The following is a 17,264-nucleotide window of genomic DNA, read 5'->3' as shown; positions in this document are numbered from 1 at the left end:
ATGATATTTGCATTGATATAATGTTTTGAAATATTACTTCGTACTTGAAAGTATAAGGTTGTGAAATAATTATTTTGATCATATAATATTATTAATATGATACTGAGTATAGAATTCCATTATTTTTTACATTTGAATGCAATGTAAATACTCAAACTGCAGATGGTGACCCTGTGTAATATCATATCACACAATATGACCTTTGAACTCTGTTTGAAATCTACCAGAGTTCCAGTGATCTATGACAGTCATGTGCTGAATGAGACTCCATCCTGTCAGCTGGTCCCAACTCAAAAAGAGAATGCCTGTTGTTCCGACACATCAACGTGCATGGACAGCATGTTAAAAGAACAACTACAAGAAGTGATACGGAGGAAAGGGCTCCATGTCTATGCCTGAACCACCACAAGCAAACATGGAGGCAGAGCCAGATCTTTAGGCCCAAGGCATCAGGTTTCTTGTGAGAAAAAGGCAAAACTCAGATGCCATTTGAGGGACACAACCCCTCTCTGTGTAGATGGGAGAGCCTGTTTGGAGGGCTCAGGTCATTTTTACACAGTTCTGCATGACCCAGCCACTAGCGTTGACGTCCAGCTTGAGCATATTCATGACCCACTCGTCCTTCTGGGCCCCCTCCATGAACTCAGTAAAGGAAATCTGGCCTGTAATAGAAGGAAAAATATATACATTTTGGTGGGCAATGATTCAAGATCTTTCTCAGGTTAAGGTTACTGACATAACTCGGATGTAGTGCCAACTTAGTAAGAAAGTAGGAAGACATTCAGACTTATTAAAAGTAGGAAGCCATTCATGCTTATTAAAAGTAGGAAATCATTCATGCTTATTAAAAGTAGGAAGCCATTCATGCTTATTAAAAGTAGGAAGCCATTCATGCTTATTAAAAGTAGGAAGCCATTCATGCTTATTAAAAGTAGGAAGCCATTCATGCTTATTAAAAATAGGAAATCATTCATGCTTATTAAAAGTAGGAAGCCATTCAGACTTATTAAAAGTAGGAAGCCATTCATGCTTATTAAAAGTAGGAAGCCATTCATGCTTATTAAAAGTAGGAAGCCATTCATGCCTATTAAAAATAAAACAACAAAGAAATGGCAAAACCTCCATCTTTCCTCTGTATAATGGGCCAGGTAGCACCTGACCATGAGGATGCAAGAGCAAAGTCCCCGTCAAATGGACCACCAATTAGCACTAGCATTACCTAATCCTGGTCATTACATCAGACTGACCAGTGTGTAAAATCAGTGACAAAGGCATATTGTCTCTCGCTGATGGAAGATGGCATTACATGTAAGCCTTTAGAGAACAGATTGTTCATTGTGGTGGTTTGATGAAAGTACTGTATATTTGGTACAGATTTGAATGCATGTTCTGCCGTATATATGAATATATCTTAACCGGGCACTTACCGTCATGATTCTGGTCGACCAGCTCAAAGATCCTGTCACAGACTTCATTAGGTGTCATGTTTATGGCAGTTGTATGAATTTTGATTTTGTAAATGATCTGCAATTGTATGAGATACATTTCATTACATACAGTGTGGTATTTGACAGAAGTGTTTTTACACAGTTGTCCTATCTCAAATGGTATACATTTAAAAGGGTTTCAACATAAAAAGATGGGTTTATCCCATTGACGAAAAATCTAAAGTTGTATAAACTTTTATATGACAGAAATAATATTTTGTCTAGTGTTGTTTATCTGAGCTTAATTTACTGAGTTCACATAAGGTAACATTTAAGGCAGATGGGCAACAAAATTATAATATATATATATATATATCCTATATCATATCATCAGTGGGGTAACACATCTTTAGAAATGGAAAAACATTTTTTTACATTGAAACAATACTGTGACATTAGGCCTTTTTAATTGACAAAGGAAAAAGATTGAGGTCCTATATATACAGTAAATACCAGAGCCGTGAACTCAGCTGACCTATGGGTTCAGTTCAGAACCAGATAAGCTATAGGATCAGGGCTAGGTGTTCCCAAGAATAATTGGTATTAAAGCCACTTGCTCCTCCCATCCTTTCATCCAATAACATGTACGAACGGAATTAGATTTGTGAAAACCCCAGTCATCCCACGTAGTCGCTTCTCCTGACCTGATCCTAATCCCTCACCTGATCCTAATCCCTGACCTGCAGCATATTAAGGCACTGCTCTAATAACATTAGTTTTATATAAGTATTATACAAGTTATACAATTGAGAAAACTTCAAACTGAGTATTGCAGATTATACTACCAAAATGTGTCCAGCTGTTCTTACCCTTAGAAAAGAAGGTGCATAGCCTAGCCTAACTGATCTACAGCTACTAGTAGCCAACTGCAGGCCCAAACGAAGCAGCCAGTCAATAGCATAATGCAGAGGAAGATTATGTGTAATTTCTTACCCGAATTAGGTTTTTCACCTCTTCTCGGTCTAACTTGCCATTCCCGTCCTTGTCGTAGATTTTAAAGGACCACTTCAATCTATCCTCAAGATTCCCCCGCAATATCAGATGAAGAGCGGCTGTATACTCCATAAAATCCAACGCGTTATCCTGTGAAAACAATACATGGATTTATTGCACGTTTACCTTTTGAATGTATATTGATAACTGAAGCTAATGCAATTAAAGGGATTGTTCACCCAAATTACAAAATTATGTCATGATACCGGTATTAGCATTATTCGTGCATTATGTCCAAATCGAAAGTATCTCAAATTGATTGTGAAGCTCAACAAAGTAATTTCTTCTGTGCCCTCAGAAAGGATTCACACCTCTTGACATTTTCCACATTTTGTTGTGTTACAGCCTGAATTTAAAATGGATTCAATTTAGATTTTTGTCACTGGCTTACACACAATACCCCATAATGTCAAAGGGGAATCACATTTTTCCATATTTTTACTAATTCATTAAAAAATCTGCTGAAATGTTTTGAGTCAATAAATATTAAACCCCTTTGTTATGGTTTGTCTAAATAAGCTAAGGAGAAAAAAATGCTAACAAGTCACATAATAAGTTGCAATAATAGTGTTTAACGTGATTTTTTAATGACTACCTCATCTCAGTACCCCACACATACAATTATCTGTAAGGTTCCTCAGTCGAGCAGTGAATTTCAAACACAGATTCAACCACAAAGACCAATGCCTTGCAAAGAAGGGCACCTATTAGTAGATGGGTAAATATTTTAAAAGCAGACATTGAATATGGTGAAGTTATTAATTACACTTTGGATGGTGTAGCCTAGTGATTAGAAAGGTTGCTAGATCAATTCCCTGAGCTGACAAGGTAAACATCAGTCGTTCTGCCCCTGAACAAGGCAGTTAACCACTGTTCCTAGGCCGTCATTGTAAAGAAGAATTTGTTCTTAATATATATAAAAAAATATATAAAAAAAAGCAATACACCCCGTCACTACAAAGATACAAGTGTCCTTCCTAACTCAGTTGCCGGAGATTAAGGAAACTGTTCAGGGATTTCATTATCAGGCTAATGGTGTCATGTATTGTCATGTTGTGTCTTGTTTCTGTCCTTTCTCTTCACCCTGTCTCCCCCTGCTGGTCGTTTTAGGTTACCTTTTCTCCCCCTCCTTCCCCCAGCTGTTCCTTGTCTCCTCCTAACTACCTCGTCACCCCTTTTCCCACCTGTTCCCTTTTTCCCTCTGATTAGTCCTCTATATCTCTCTCTGTTTTTGTTTCTGTCTTTGTCGGATTCTTGTTTGTGTTATTCATGCCTGAACCAGACTATCGTCATGTTTGCTGCAACCTTGTCCTGTCCTGTCGGAATCTGCCGGTCCATCTGAGCCTACGTTTGTTTTGTTATTAAAGAAGCTCTGTTTACGTTAATTCGCTTTTGGGTCCTCATTCACGCACCGTAACAGAAGAATCCGACCAAAAATGGACCCAGCGACTTCGGATCCTCTCCACTCAGCCGTCGAGATCCAGGGAGCGATGCTAGGCAGACACGAGCAGGAATTGTCTGCTGCTCGACATGCCGTTGAGACCCTGGCCACCCAAGTCTCCAACCTCACAGAACAGGTTCACCATCTCCGCCTCGATCCACCGGCCACTTCCAGGGCTTTCGAATCTCCGGAGCCCAGAATCAATAACCCGCCGTGTTACTCTGGGGAGCCCACTGAATGCCGCTCGTTCCTCACCCAGTGTGATATTGTGTTTTCTCTCCAGCCCAACACTTACTCCAGGAGCACTGCTCGTGTCGCCTACGTCATATCTCTCCTTACTGGACGGGCTCGTGAGTGGGGCACGGCAATCTGGGAGGCAAGGGCTGAGTGTACTAACCAGTATCAGGACTTTAAGGAGGAGATGATACGGGTTTTTGATCGATCTGTTTTTGGGGAGGAGGCTTCCAGGGCCCTGTCTTCCCTATGTCAAGGTAATCGATCCATAACAGACTACTCTATTGAGTTTCGCACTCTTGCTGCCTCCAGTGGCTGGAACGAGCCGGCTTTGCTCGCTCGTTTTCTGGAGGGTCTCCGCGCAGAGGTAAAGGATGAGATTCTCTCCCGGGAGGTTCCTTCCAGCGTGGATTCCTTGATTGAACTCGCTATTCGCATTGAGCGACGGGTTGATCTTCGTCACCGAGCTCGTGGAAAGGAGCTCGCGTTCTTCGTTGCCCCCCTCTCCGCATCACTACCATCTTCCTCTGCCGGCTCGGGTGCTGAGCCTATGCAGCTGGGAGGTATCCGCATCTCGACTAAGGAGAGGGAACGGAGAATCACCAACCGCCTCTGTCTCTATTGCGGTTCTGCTGGTCATTTTGTCACTTCATGTCCAGTAAAAGCCAGAGCTCATCAGTAAGCGGAGGGCTACTGGTGAGCGCTACTACTCCTGTCTCTCCTTCAAGATCCTGCACTACCTTGTCGGTCCATCTACGCTGGACCGGTTCGTCAGCTTCCTGCAGTGCCTTAATAGACTCTGGGGCGGAGGGCTGTTTTATGGACGAGACCTGGGCTCGGGAACATGACATTCCTCTCAGACAGTTAAGGGAGTCCACGGCCTTGTTCGCCCTGGATGGTAGTCCTCTCCCCAGGATTCAGCGTGAGACGCTACCTTTAACCCTCACTGTTTCTGGTAATCATAGCGAAACCATTTCTTTTTTAATTTTTCGTTCACCTTTTACACCTGTTGTTTTGGGCCATCCCTGGCTAGTTTGTCATAATCCTTCCATTAATTGGTCTAGTAATTCTATCCTCTCCTGGAACGTCTCTTGTCATGTGAAATGTTTAATGTCTGCTATCCCTCCTGTTTCCTCTGTCTCTTCTTCACAGGAGGAGCCTGGTGATTTGACAGGGGTGCCGGAGGAATATCACGATCTGCGCACGGTGTTCAGTCGGTCCAGGGCCACCTCTCTTCCTCCACACCGGTCGTATGATTGTAGTATTGATCTCCTTCCGGGAACCACTCCTCCCCGGGGTAGACTATACTCTCTGTCGGCTCCCGAACGTAAGGCTCTTGAGGATTATTTGTCTGTAGCTCTTGCCGCCGGTACCATAGTCCCCTCCTCCTCTCCCGCCGGAGCGGGGTTTTTTTTTGTTAAGAAGAAGGACGGGTCCCTGCGCCCCTGCATAGATTATTGAGGGCTGAATGACATAACAGTGAAGAATCGTTATCCGCTTCCTCTTATGTCTTCAGCCTTCGAGATCCTGCAGGGAGCCAGGTTTTTCACTAAGTTGGACCTTCGTAACGCTTACCATCTCGTGCGCATCAGGGAGGGGGACGAGTGGAAGACGGCGTTTAACACTCCGTTAGGGCACTTTGAATACCGGGTTCTTCCTTTCGGCCTCGCTAACGCTCCAGCTGTCTTTCAGGCATTAGTCAATGATGTCCTGAGAGACATGCTGAACATCTTTGTCTTCGTTTACCTTGACGATATCCTGATTTTTTCACCGTCACTCCAGTTTCATGTTCAGCACGTTCGACGTGTCCTCCAGCGCCTTTTAGAGAATTGTCTTTTTGTGAAGGCTGAGAAGTGCTCTTTTCATGCCTCCTCCGTCACATTTCTCGGTTCTGTTATTTCCGCTGAAGGCATTAAGATGGATCCCGCTAAGGTCCAAGCTGTCATTGATTGGCCCGTCCCTAAGTCACGCGTCGAGTTGCAGCGCTTTCTCGGCTTCGCGAATTTCTATCGTCGTTTCATCCGTAATTTTGGTCAGGTGGCAGCCCCTCTCACAGCCCTTACTTCTGTCAAGACGTGCTTTAAGTGGTCCGTTTCCGCCCAGGGAGCTTTTGATCTCCTCAAGAATCGTTTTACATCCGCACCTATCCTTGCTACACCTGACGTCTCTAGACAGTTCATTGTCGAGGTTGACGCGTCAGAGGTGGGCGTGGGAGCCATTCTTTCTCAGCGCTCCTTCTCTGACGACAAGGTCCACCCTTGCGCGTATTTTTCTCATCGCCTGTCGCCGTCGGAACGTAACTATGATGTGGGAAACCGCGAACTGCTCGCCATCCGCTTAGCCCTAGGCGAATGGCGACAGTGGTTGGAGGGGGCGACCGTTCCTTTTGTCGTTTGGACTGACCATAGGAACCTTGAGTACATCCGTTCTGCCAAACGACTTAATGCGCGTCAGGCGCGCTGGGCGCTGTTTTTCGCTCGTTTCGAGTTCGTGATTTCTTATCGTCCGGGCTCTAAGAACACCAAGCCTGATGCTTTATCTCGTCTCTTCAGTTCTTCAGTAGCCTCCACTGACCCCGAGGGGATTCTCCCTGAGGGGCGTGTTGTCGGGTTGACTGTCTGGGGAATTGAGAGGCAGGTAAAGCAAGCACTCACTCAAACTCTGTCGCCGCGCGCTTGTCCCAGGAACCTTCTTTTCGTTCCCGTTCCTACTCGTCTGGCCGTTCTTCAGTGGGCTCACTCTGCCAAGTTAGCCGGCCACCCTGGCGTTCGGGGTACGCTTGCTTCCATTCGCCAGCGCTTTTGGTGGCCCACCCGGGAGCATGACACGCGTCGCTTCCTGCCGGCCGTCTCAGGCCGCTTCCCATTCCCTCTCGACCGTGGTCTCACATCGCCTTAGATTTTGTCACCGGACTGCCTTCGTCAGCGGGGAAGACTGTTATTCTTACGGTTGTCGACAGGTTCTCTAAGGCGGCTCATTTTATTCCCCTTGCTAAGCTTCCTTCTGCTAAAGAGACGGCACAAATCATCATCGAGAATGTTTTCAGAATTCATGGCCTTCCGTCAGACGTCGTTTCGGACAGAGGTCCGCAATTCACGTCTCAATTTTGGAGGGAGTTTTGCCGTTTGATTGGGGCTTCCGTCAGTCTCTCTTCCGGCTTTCACCCCCAGTCTAACGGTCAAGCAGAACGGGCCAATCAGACTATTGGTCGCATCTTACGCAGTCTTTCTTTTCGCAACCCTGCGTCTTGGTCAGAACAGCTCCCCTGGGCAGAATACGCCCACAACTCGCTTCCTTCGTCTGCGACCGGGCTATCTCCTTTTCAGAGTAGCCTCGGGTACCAGCCTCCGCTGTTCTCTTCTCAGTTCGCCGAGTCCAGCGTCCCCTCCGCTCAGGCTTTTGTCCAACGTTGCGAGCGCACCTGGAAGAGGGTCAGGTCTGCACTTTGCCGTTATAGGGCGCAGACTGTGAGGGCTGCTAATAAGCGTAGAACTAAGAGTCCTAGATATTGTCGCGGTCAGAGAGTTTGGCTCTCCACTCAGAACCTTCCCCTTAAGACCGCTTCTCGCAAGTTGACCCCGCGGTTCATTGGTCCGTTCCGTATTTCTCGGATCATTAATCCTGTCGCAGTTCGACTTCTTCTTCCGCGATATCTTCGTCGCGTCCACCCGGTCTTCCATGTCTCCTGTGTCAAGCCCGTTCTTCGCGCCCCCGCTCGTCTTCCCCCCCCCCCCCCCCCATCCTTGTCGAGGGCGCACCCATCTACAGGGTCCGTAGGATTTTGGACATGCGTCCTCGGGGCCGTGGTCATCAGTACCTAGTAGATTGGGAGGGGTACGGTCCTGAGGAGAGGAGTTGGGTTCCCTCTCGGGACGTGCTGGACCGTGCGCTGATCGATGATTTCCTCCGTTGCCGCCAGGTTTCCTCCTCGAGTGCGCCAGGAGGCGCTCGGTGAGTGGGGGGGTACTGTCATGTATTGTCATGTTGTGTCTTGTTTCTGTCCTTTCTCTTCACCCTGTCTCCCCCTGCTGGTCGTTTTAGGTTACCTTTTCTCCCCCTCCTTCCCCCAGCTGTTCCTTGTCTCCTCCTAACTACCTCGTCACCCCTTTTCCCACCTGTTCCCTTTTTCCCTCTGATTAGTCCTCTATATCTCTCTCTGTTTTTGTTTCTGTCTTTGTCGGATTCTTGTTTGTGTTATTCATGCCTGAACCAGACTATCGTCATGTTTGCTGCAACCTTGTCCTGTCCTGTCGGAATCTGCCGGTCCATCTGAGCCTACGTTTGTTTTGTTATTAAAGAAGCTCTGTTTACGTTAATTCGCTTTTGGGTCCTCATTCACGCACCGTAACAAATGGAAACTTTAAAATAGTTACAGGGTTATACAGGTTTAGTTTGGGGGAAAACTGAGGATGTATCTATTATGTTGTAGTTACTCCAAAATATTAACCTAATTGACAGAGTGAGAAGATGGAAGCCTGTACAGAATGAAAAATATTCCAAAACATGCATCCTGTTTGCAACAAGGCACTAAAGTAATACTGCAAAAAATTGGCAAAGCAATTCCTGAATACAAAGTTAAGTTTTGGGCAAATCCAATGCAACACATTACTGAGTACCACTGTCCATATTTTCAAGCATAGGGGTGGCTGAATGTTAAGGGTATGCTTGTACTTGTTAAGGACTGGGAGTTTTTCAGGATAAAAAAAACATACAGAATGGAGCTAAGCACAAGCAAAATCCTAGAGGACAACATGTTTCAGTTTGCATTCTACCAGACACCGGGAGATGAATTAACCTTTTTGCAGGCGATAACCTAAAAGACAAGGCCAAATCTGCCCTAGAGTAGCTTACCAAGATAGTGAATGTTCCTGAGTTGCCGAGTTACAGTTTGGACTTAAATCTGCTTGAAAATCTATTGCAAGACTTGAAAATGGTTGTCCAGCAATTATCAACAACATATTTGACAGAGCTTGACATTTTGAAAATAATAATGGACAAATATTGTACAATGCAGATGTGGAATGCTCTTAGAAACTTACCCAGAAACACTCACAGCTGTAATCGCTGCCAAGGGTGATTCTGACATGTATTGACTCAGGGGAGTGAATACTATTGTACATTAAATAGTTATGTATCTGCAAACATTTCAAAACATTTAATTATGGGGTATTGTGTGTAGATGGGTGAGAGGAAATATATATGTAATCCATTTTGAATTCAGGCTGTAACATAACAAAATGTGGAATAAGTCAAAGGGTTTACATTCTTTCTGATGGCACTGTAGATGATTTGAATATGATGCACAACATGTTTTAATATCAGCACCAAGAGATTAGCATTTGGAAACAGTGCCAGGGAAACTAAACCAAAGCATGGATTGCTGTCATACCTTGCCCATAGACTACTTACAGTGTAAGGAAACCAACATTACATTTCGTAATTTGAGTGAACTGTCCCTTTAACAGCACAATGGATGAATGGAATGGATGACATTTTTTTAAACATTATTTCCTGATTGAAAATTGTTTTACCCCCTTCACTTACCCTGTTTGTGTCGAATGAATGGAAGACAGTCTCAATGTACAAAGTCTCTTCCTCGCAGCTGGCTGGTATACAAAAGATCCGTTTTAATTCATGTAGGTGCAAAGCACCGCTCGGGCACTCCTTCATAAAAGCCATACACAGCTCCTGAATTTGCTCCAAATCCATCTCATTGTGGCTCTCTGCTTGACCCATTGTTGCAGTTCACTTTGATGGTAGAAAATATTTTCTACAAGAATTCAAGCAAATATAGTTCAACATAAAGGTTATAAGTTCAAGTCTGGCTACTACAAGTGGCTACCGAAGCATCTGCTGACACGGTCCATCAAACTAAATGCCTTTACTCCACTTGTCAGATACCATGGCCTAATGGGGGACTGGACAGTGTATATTTAACCTTTCAATCACATTAACTAAGAAATCTCTCAATCTTTTGCCAAAAGAAAGGTGAGCTGTCACCTGACCATTCAAGAGTGCATGTCCTAACATACTCCCTAGGCATGTCCTAACATACTCCCTAGGCATGTCCTGACATATTCCCTAGGCATGTCCTGACATACTCCCTAGGCATGTCCTGACATACTCCCTAGGCATTTCCTGACATACTCCCTAGGCATGTCCTGACATACTCCCTAGGCATTTCCTGACATACTCCCTAGGCATGTCCTGACATACTCCCTAGGCATTTCCTGACATACTCCCTAGGCATGTCCTGACATACTCCCTAGGCATGTCCTGACATACTCCCTAGGCATTTCCTTACATACTCCCTAGGCATTTCCTGACATACTCCCTAGGCATTTCCTGACATACTCCCTAGGCATGTCCTGACATACTCCCTAGGCATTTCCTGACATACTCCCTAGGCATGTCCTGACATACTCCCTAGGCATTTCCTGACATACTCCCTAGGCATTTCCTGACATACTCCCTAGGCATGTCCTGACATACTCCCTAGGCATTTCCTTACATACTCCCTAGGCATTTCCTGACATACTCCCTAGGCATGTCCTGACATACTCCCTAGGCATTTCCTGACATACTCCCTAGGCATGTCCTGACATACTCCCTAGGCATTTCCTGACATACTCCCTAGGCATTTCCTGACATACTCCCTTGGCATTTCCTGACATACTCCCTTTGGCATTTCCTGACATACTGCCTAGGCATTTCCTGACATACTCCCTAGGCATTTCCTGACATACTCCCTTTGGCATTTCCTGACATACTCCCTAGGCATTTCCTGACATACTCCCTTTGGCATGTCCTGACATACTCCCTAGGCATTTCCTGACATACTCCCTAGGCATTTCCTGACATACTCCCTAGGCATTTCCTGACATACTCCCTTTGGCATTTCCTGACATACTCCCTAGGCATGTCCTGACATACTCCCTAGGCATGTCCTGACATACTCCCTAGGCATTTCCTGACATACTCCCTAGGCATGTCCTGACATACTCCCTAGGCATTTCCTGACATACTCCCTAGGCATGTCCTGACATACTCCCTAGGCATTTCCTGACATACTCCCTAGGCATGTCCTGACATACTCCCTAGGCATTTCCTGACATACTCCCTAGGCATTTCCTGACATGCAGTGCCTTCAGAAAGTATTCAAACTCCTTGACTTTTTCCACATTTTGTTGTGGTACAGCTTGAATTTAAAATTGATTAAATATAAAGATGTTGTATCACTAGCTTACACTCTTAGAAAAAGGGTTCCAAAAGGGTTCTGCGGCTGTCCCCATAGGAAAACACTTTTTGGTTCCGGGTAGAACTCTTTTGGAAAGGGTTCTACATGGATCCCAAAATGGTTCTACCTGGAACCAAAATAGTTATACCTGGAACCAAAAGGGGTTCTTCAAAGGGTTCTCCTATGGGTACAGCAAAATAACACTTTCTGGTTCCTGATAGCACCTTTTTGTACACACAATAACCCATAATGTTGAAGTGTAATTATTTTTTTTGACATTTTTACAAATGGATTAAAAATTAAAATCTGCAATGTCTTCAGTCAATAAGTATTCAAAGCCTTTCTTATGACAAGCCTAAATAAGTTCAAGAGTAATGTGCTTAACAAGTCACAAGTTTCATGGACGCACTCTGTGTGCAATAATAGTGTTTAAAATTATTTTTTGATGACTAGCTTATCTCTGTACCCATACATACAATAAAATGTCAAATGTTTACATTTTAGTCATTTAAAACAGACACTCTTATCTTAAGATAGCTACACTATCTATACAAAAGTATGTGGACACCGCTTCAAATGAGTGGATTTGGCTATTTCAGCCACAACCGTTGCTGACAGGTGTATAACATCGAGCATACATAGACAAACATTGGCCTTACTGAAGAGCTCAGTGACTTTCAACATGGCACTGTCATAGGATCCACCTTTCCAACAAGTCAGTTCGTCCTGCGAGAGCTGCCCCGGTCAACTGTAAGTGCTGTTATTGTGAAGAGGAAACGTCTAAGAGCAACAACGGCTTAGCCGCGAAGTAGTAGGCCACACAAGCTCACAGAACGCGACCACAGAGTGCTGAAGCGTGTAAAAATCATCTGTCCTCAGTTGCAACACTCACAACTGAGTTCCAAACTGCCTCTGAAAGCAACGTCAGCACAATAACTGCTTGTCGGGAGCTTCATGAAATGGGTGTCCATGGCCAAACAGCCGCACACAAGCCTAAGATCACCATGTGCAATGCCATGCATCGGCTGGAGTAGTGTAAAGCTCGCCTCCATTGGGCTCTGGAGTAGTGTAAAGCTCGCCTCCATCGGGCTCTGGAGTAGTGTAAAGCTCGCCTCCATTGGACTCTGGAGTAGTGTAAAGCTCGCCTCCATTGGACTCTGGAGTAGTGTAAAGCTCGCCTCCATCGGACTCTGGAGTAGTGTAAAGCTCGCCTCCATCGGGCTCTGGAGTAGTGTAAAGCTCGCCTCCATTGGACTCTGGAGTAGTGTAAAGCTCGCCTCCATTGGACTCTGGAGTAGTGTAAAGCTCGCCTCCATCGGACTCTGGAGTAGTGTAAAGCTCGCCTCCATTGGGCTCTGGAGTAGTGTAAAGCTCGCCTCCATCGGGCTCTGGAGTAGTGTAAAGCTCGCCTCCATTGGGCTCTGGAGTAGTGTAAAGCTTGCCTCCATTGGGCTCTGGAGTAGTGTAAAGCTCGCCTCCATTGGGCTCTGGAGTAGTGTAAAGCTCGCCTCCATTGGACTCTGGAGTAGTGTAAAGCTCGCCTCCATTGGACTCTGGAGTAGTGTAAAGCTCGCCTCCATTGGACTCTGGAGTAGTGTAAAGCTCGCCTCCATTGGACTCTGGAGTAGTGTAAAGCTCGCCTCCATTGGACTCTGGAGTAGTGTAAAGCTTGTCTCCATTGGACTCTGGAGTAGTGTAAAGCTCGCCCCCATAGGACTCTGGAGTAGTGTAAAGCTCGCCTCCATTGGACTCTGGAGTAGTGTAAAGCTCGCCTCCATTGGACTCTGGAGTAGTGTAAAGCTCGCCTCCATTGGACTCTGGAGTAGTGTAAAGCTCGCCTCCATTGGACTCTGGAGTAGTGTAAAGCTCGCCTCCATTGGGCTCTGGAGTAGTGTAAAGCTCGCCTCCATTGGACTCTGGAGTAGTGTAAAGCTCGCCTCCATTGGACTCTGGAGTAGTGTAAAGCTCGTCTCCATTGGACTCTGGAGTAGTGTAAAGCTCGCCTCCATTGGGCTCTGGAGTAGTGTAAAGCTCGCCTCCATTGGACTCTGGAGTAGTGTAAAGCTCGCCTCCATTGGACTCTGGAGTAGTGTAAAGCTCGTCTCCATTGGACTCTGGAGTAGTGTAAAGCTCGTCTCCATTGGACTCTGGAGTAGTGTAAACACGTTCTCTGGAGGGATGAATCACGCTTCGCTATTTAGCAGTCCGACGGACAAATCTGGGTTTGGTGGATGCCAGGAGAACGCTACCTGCCCGAATGCGCCATGAAAGTTATTTAAGATACTCTTTTAGGTAAGATACTCTTCATAGGGTAAGGTCCCAGATGTTTTCAAAAGATAGGCAGGGACTCCAGTGTAATGACTTTCGGGGAAAACTTGTTCCACCATTGGGGTGCCAGGACAGAGAAGAGCTTTGACTGGGCCAAGAGACCAGAGGTGGCTCGGGTTGGGATGTAGGGTTTGAGCATAGCCTAAGTAGGGGCAGTTCACCTTGCTGTTCCGTAGACAAGCACCAGGATCTTGAAGATGATGCAAGCTTTGACTGGAAGTGGAGTGTGTGGAGGAGCAGGGTGACATGGGAGAACTTAGGAAGGTTGAACACCAGGTGGGCTGTGGCATTCTAGATAAGTTGCAGGGGTTTGCTAGAACAAGCGTGGAGCACAGCCAACAGAGAGATGCAGTAGTCTAGACGGGAGATGACAAGTGCCTGGATTAGGACCTGCACTATTTCATGTGTGAAAGGTGTTCCTCTATGGATATTGTAGAGCATGACCCTGCAGGAGTGAGTCACTGCTTTGATGTTTGCAGAGAACTACAGGGTGTTGTCCAGGGTCACGCCAAGGTTATTTGTGCTCTGGGAGGGCGACACTGGAATTGTCAACCGTGATGAAGAGGTTTTGAAGCAGGCAGGCCGCCCCCAGAAGGAAAGGCTGCTCCTTCTTGTCAAGATTGTACTTGAGGTGGTGGGCCGACATCCAAGCTGAGATATCTGACAGGTAAGCAGAGATGTGTAGTTGAGTGTCATCAGCATAGCAATGATAGGAGACCATGTGAGGATATGACAGAGCCGAGTGACTTGTAATGAGAAAGAGGAGAGGGCCTAGAACCGAGCCCTGGGTGACACAAGTAGTGAAAGCATGTGATGCAGACACAGATCCTCCTCAGCCACCTGGTAGGAGCGACCTGCCAGGTAGGATGCAATCCAAGGGTGAGCAGAGTCTGAGATGCCCAACCCTGAGAGGGTGGAGAGGAGGATCTGATGGTTCACAGTGTCTAAGGCAGCGGATAGTTGGCCTGTACTGACCTACTCCCTACTTAGGCTTGTGCCTGTCACTCAACCAAATGGCAATCCTTTAACTCACTGTACTATTGGCTGATGTGTGAGTGTGTGTACTGTACTCTTAATCAGCAATTGCAAGGACCGACCATCCATGAGATCCAAATTATAGTGTTAAATGTTTTGAGGCTATACAGTGTTTGTTTACAAATACATTGTTAACAATCAATGGAGTAAAGAAAAGCTTATATTTAGGGTTCTGATGGGGTGTGACAGTTGGAAACATTACAGTACCCATTGTTAGGTTCTAATTCTCAGAGTAAAAGCTTATATTTAGGGTTCTGATGGGGTGTGACAGTTGGAAACATTACAGTACCCATTGTTAGGTTCTAATTCTCAGAGTAAAAGCTTATATTTAGGGTTCTGATGGGGTGGGACAGTTGGAAACATTACAGTACCCATTGTTAGGTTCTAATTCTCTAATTGACACTATGAAACACTATGAAAGCTTGAACCAATGTTATTCTTCCCAGAGGGTCAATACAGCTGCATTAAACAAAGAAAGCTGTCACGGTCGTTGTACGAAGGAGACCAAAGCGCAGCGTGATGTGAATACATATTTTTAATGAAAGACGAAAAAACACAAAGTTCACTAAACAAAATAACAAGACGGCCGTGACTGCTATCAAAACTGAGTGCAAACATCACATAGACAATAACCCACGAAATACCCAAAGAAGATGGCTGCTTAAATATGGTTCCCAATTAGAGACAACGATAAATAGCTGCCTCTAATTGAGAACCAATCTAGGCAACCATAGACATACATAAACACGTAGATAGTAAACGACCCCATAAACCTACAAAACCCCTAGACAGTACAAAAACACATACATCACCCATGTCACACCCTGACCTAACCAAAACAATAAAGAAAACAAAGAATACTAAGGTCAGGGCGTGACAACAGCTGCATTAAACAAATACATTTTCACACAATCACTGATAATCAAAACCCTTTCTCCTAGGCTGAGTCTCCTCCTACACATCTGAACAAACATTGTATCTTTACTGCTAGGCAGGACACTAGGTGATACGGGCCATAAACTTTTATTTCTTCCTTAACATGACCTGGTCTGACCTCTACCCCCTTCATCACTAATCCCTGGCTCTCTCCCCTTATCAATGCCTACCACATGTGATTGCTTTTCCTACACTCAGTACATTCCAAGCTTAATTGCCCCCCACCATATACTTTTCTCCTACAGATAATCATTAACCTCTGGAGTAGCCCCTCAGCTATGGCACCCCTCATTTCTCTATTACAACTAATGATTAATAAGGATTTAAAGTTCATAAATACAAACCTATCACTATAATATATTAGAGTACCTATAATATATTAGAGTACCTATAGTTTATTAGAGTACCTATACTGTAGTATATTAGAGTACTTATAGTCAGGCAGGTTGATGTATTCTTCAAAATCTCTGTCGAAAAATGTTGGTTAGCATCGAAAAATTGCTTTTGCCTTTCAGGGCGAGATGTATAGTATTATGGCATTCAAAGCTGAGACTCAACCTATATCCTGAGACTCAACCTATATCCTGAGACCCAACCTATATCCTGAGACTCAACCTATATCCCGAGACTCAACCTATATCCTGAGACTCAACCTATATCCTGAGACTCAACCTATATCCTGAGACCCAACCTATATCCTGAGACTCAACCTATATCCTGAGACTCAACCTATATCCTGAGACTCAACCTATATCCTGAGACCCAACCTATATCCTGAGACCCAACCTATATCCTGAGACTCAACCTATATCCTGAGACTCAACCTATATCCTGAGACTCAACCTATATCCTGAGACTCAACCTATATCCTGAGACCCAACCTATATTCTGAGACTCAACCTATATCCTGAGACCCAACCTATATTCTGAGACTTAACCTATATCCTGAGACTCAACCTATATCCTGAGACCCAACCTATATCCCGAGACCCAACCTATATCCTGAGACTCAACCTATATCCTGAGACCCAACCTATATCCCGAGACCCAACCTATATCCTGAGACCCAACCTATATCCTGAGACCCAACCTATATCCTGAGACCCAACCTATATCCCGAGACCCAACCTATATCCTGAGACCCAACCTATATCCTGAGACTTAACCTATATCCTGAGACTCAACCTATATCCTAAGACCCAACCTATATCCCGAGACCCAACCTATATCCTGAGACCCAACCTATATCCTGAGACTCAACCTAAATCCTGATACCCAACCTATATCCCGAGACCCAACCTATATCCTGAGACTCAACCTATATCCTGAGACCCAACCTATATCCTGAGACCCAACCTATATCCTGAGACCTAGCCTATATCCTGAGACCCAACCTATATCCTGAGACCCAACCTATATCCTGAGACTCAACCTATATCCTGAGACCCAACCTATATCCCGAGACCCAACCTATATCCTGAGACTCAACCTATATCCTGAGACCCAACCTATATCCTGAGACCCAACCTATATCCTGAGACTCAACCTATATCCTGAGATCCAACCTATATCC

General features: G+C 45.1%; 1 protein-coding gene and 1 pseudogene across 1 annotated transcript; both read right to left on the bottom strand.

Annotated features, from left to right (window-relative positions):
* Positions 1–503: 503 nt before the first annotated feature.
* Positions 504–9,891, bottom strand: LOC110506925 (guanylyl cyclase-activating protein 2-like). Its single transcript, XM_036981283.1, has 4 exons — positions 9,700–9,891; positions 2,421–2,570; positions 1,428–1,524; positions 504–662 (listed from the first exon to the last, which is right to left on the bottom strand). The coding sequence occupies exons 1-4, from the start codon at positions 9,889–9,891 to the stop codon at positions 541–543; spliced, it is 561 nt and encodes a 186-aa protein (XP_036837178.1). The 3' UTR covers positions 504–540.
* Positions 9,892–13,820: 3,929 nt separating this feature from the next.
* Positions 13,821–14,966, bottom strand: LOC118965049 (annotated as a pseudogene).
* Between the last annotated feature and the right edge of the window lie 2,298 nt (positions 14,967–17,264).

The sequence above is a fragment of the Oncorhynchus mykiss genome, chromosome 6, assembly GCF_013265735.2.
Source record: "Oncorhynchus mykiss isolate Arlee chromosome 6, USDA_OmykA_1.1, whole genome shotgun sequence".
NCBI lineage: Eukaryota > Metazoa > Chordata > Actinopteri > Salmoniformes > Salmonidae > Oncorhynchus > Oncorhynchus mykiss.
This window is presented reverse-complemented; position numbering and strand designations above follow the sequence as displayed.

Bases quoted from the DNA above. Each gene is read 5' to 3' on its own strand.
- LOC110506925 (XM_036981283.1), bottom strand. From the start codon at position 9,891: ATGGGTCAAGCAGAGAGCCACAATGAGATGGATTTGGAGCAAATTCAG. The intron at 2,571-9,699 runs GTAAGTGAAGGG...TTGTTTTCACAG, and splicing joins ATTCATTCGACACAAACAGG to GATAACGCGTTGGATTTTAT. The intron at 663-1,427 runs GTAAGTGCCCGG...CTTCTATTACAG, and splicing joins GGTCGACCAGAATCATGACG to GCCAGATTTCCTTTACTGAG.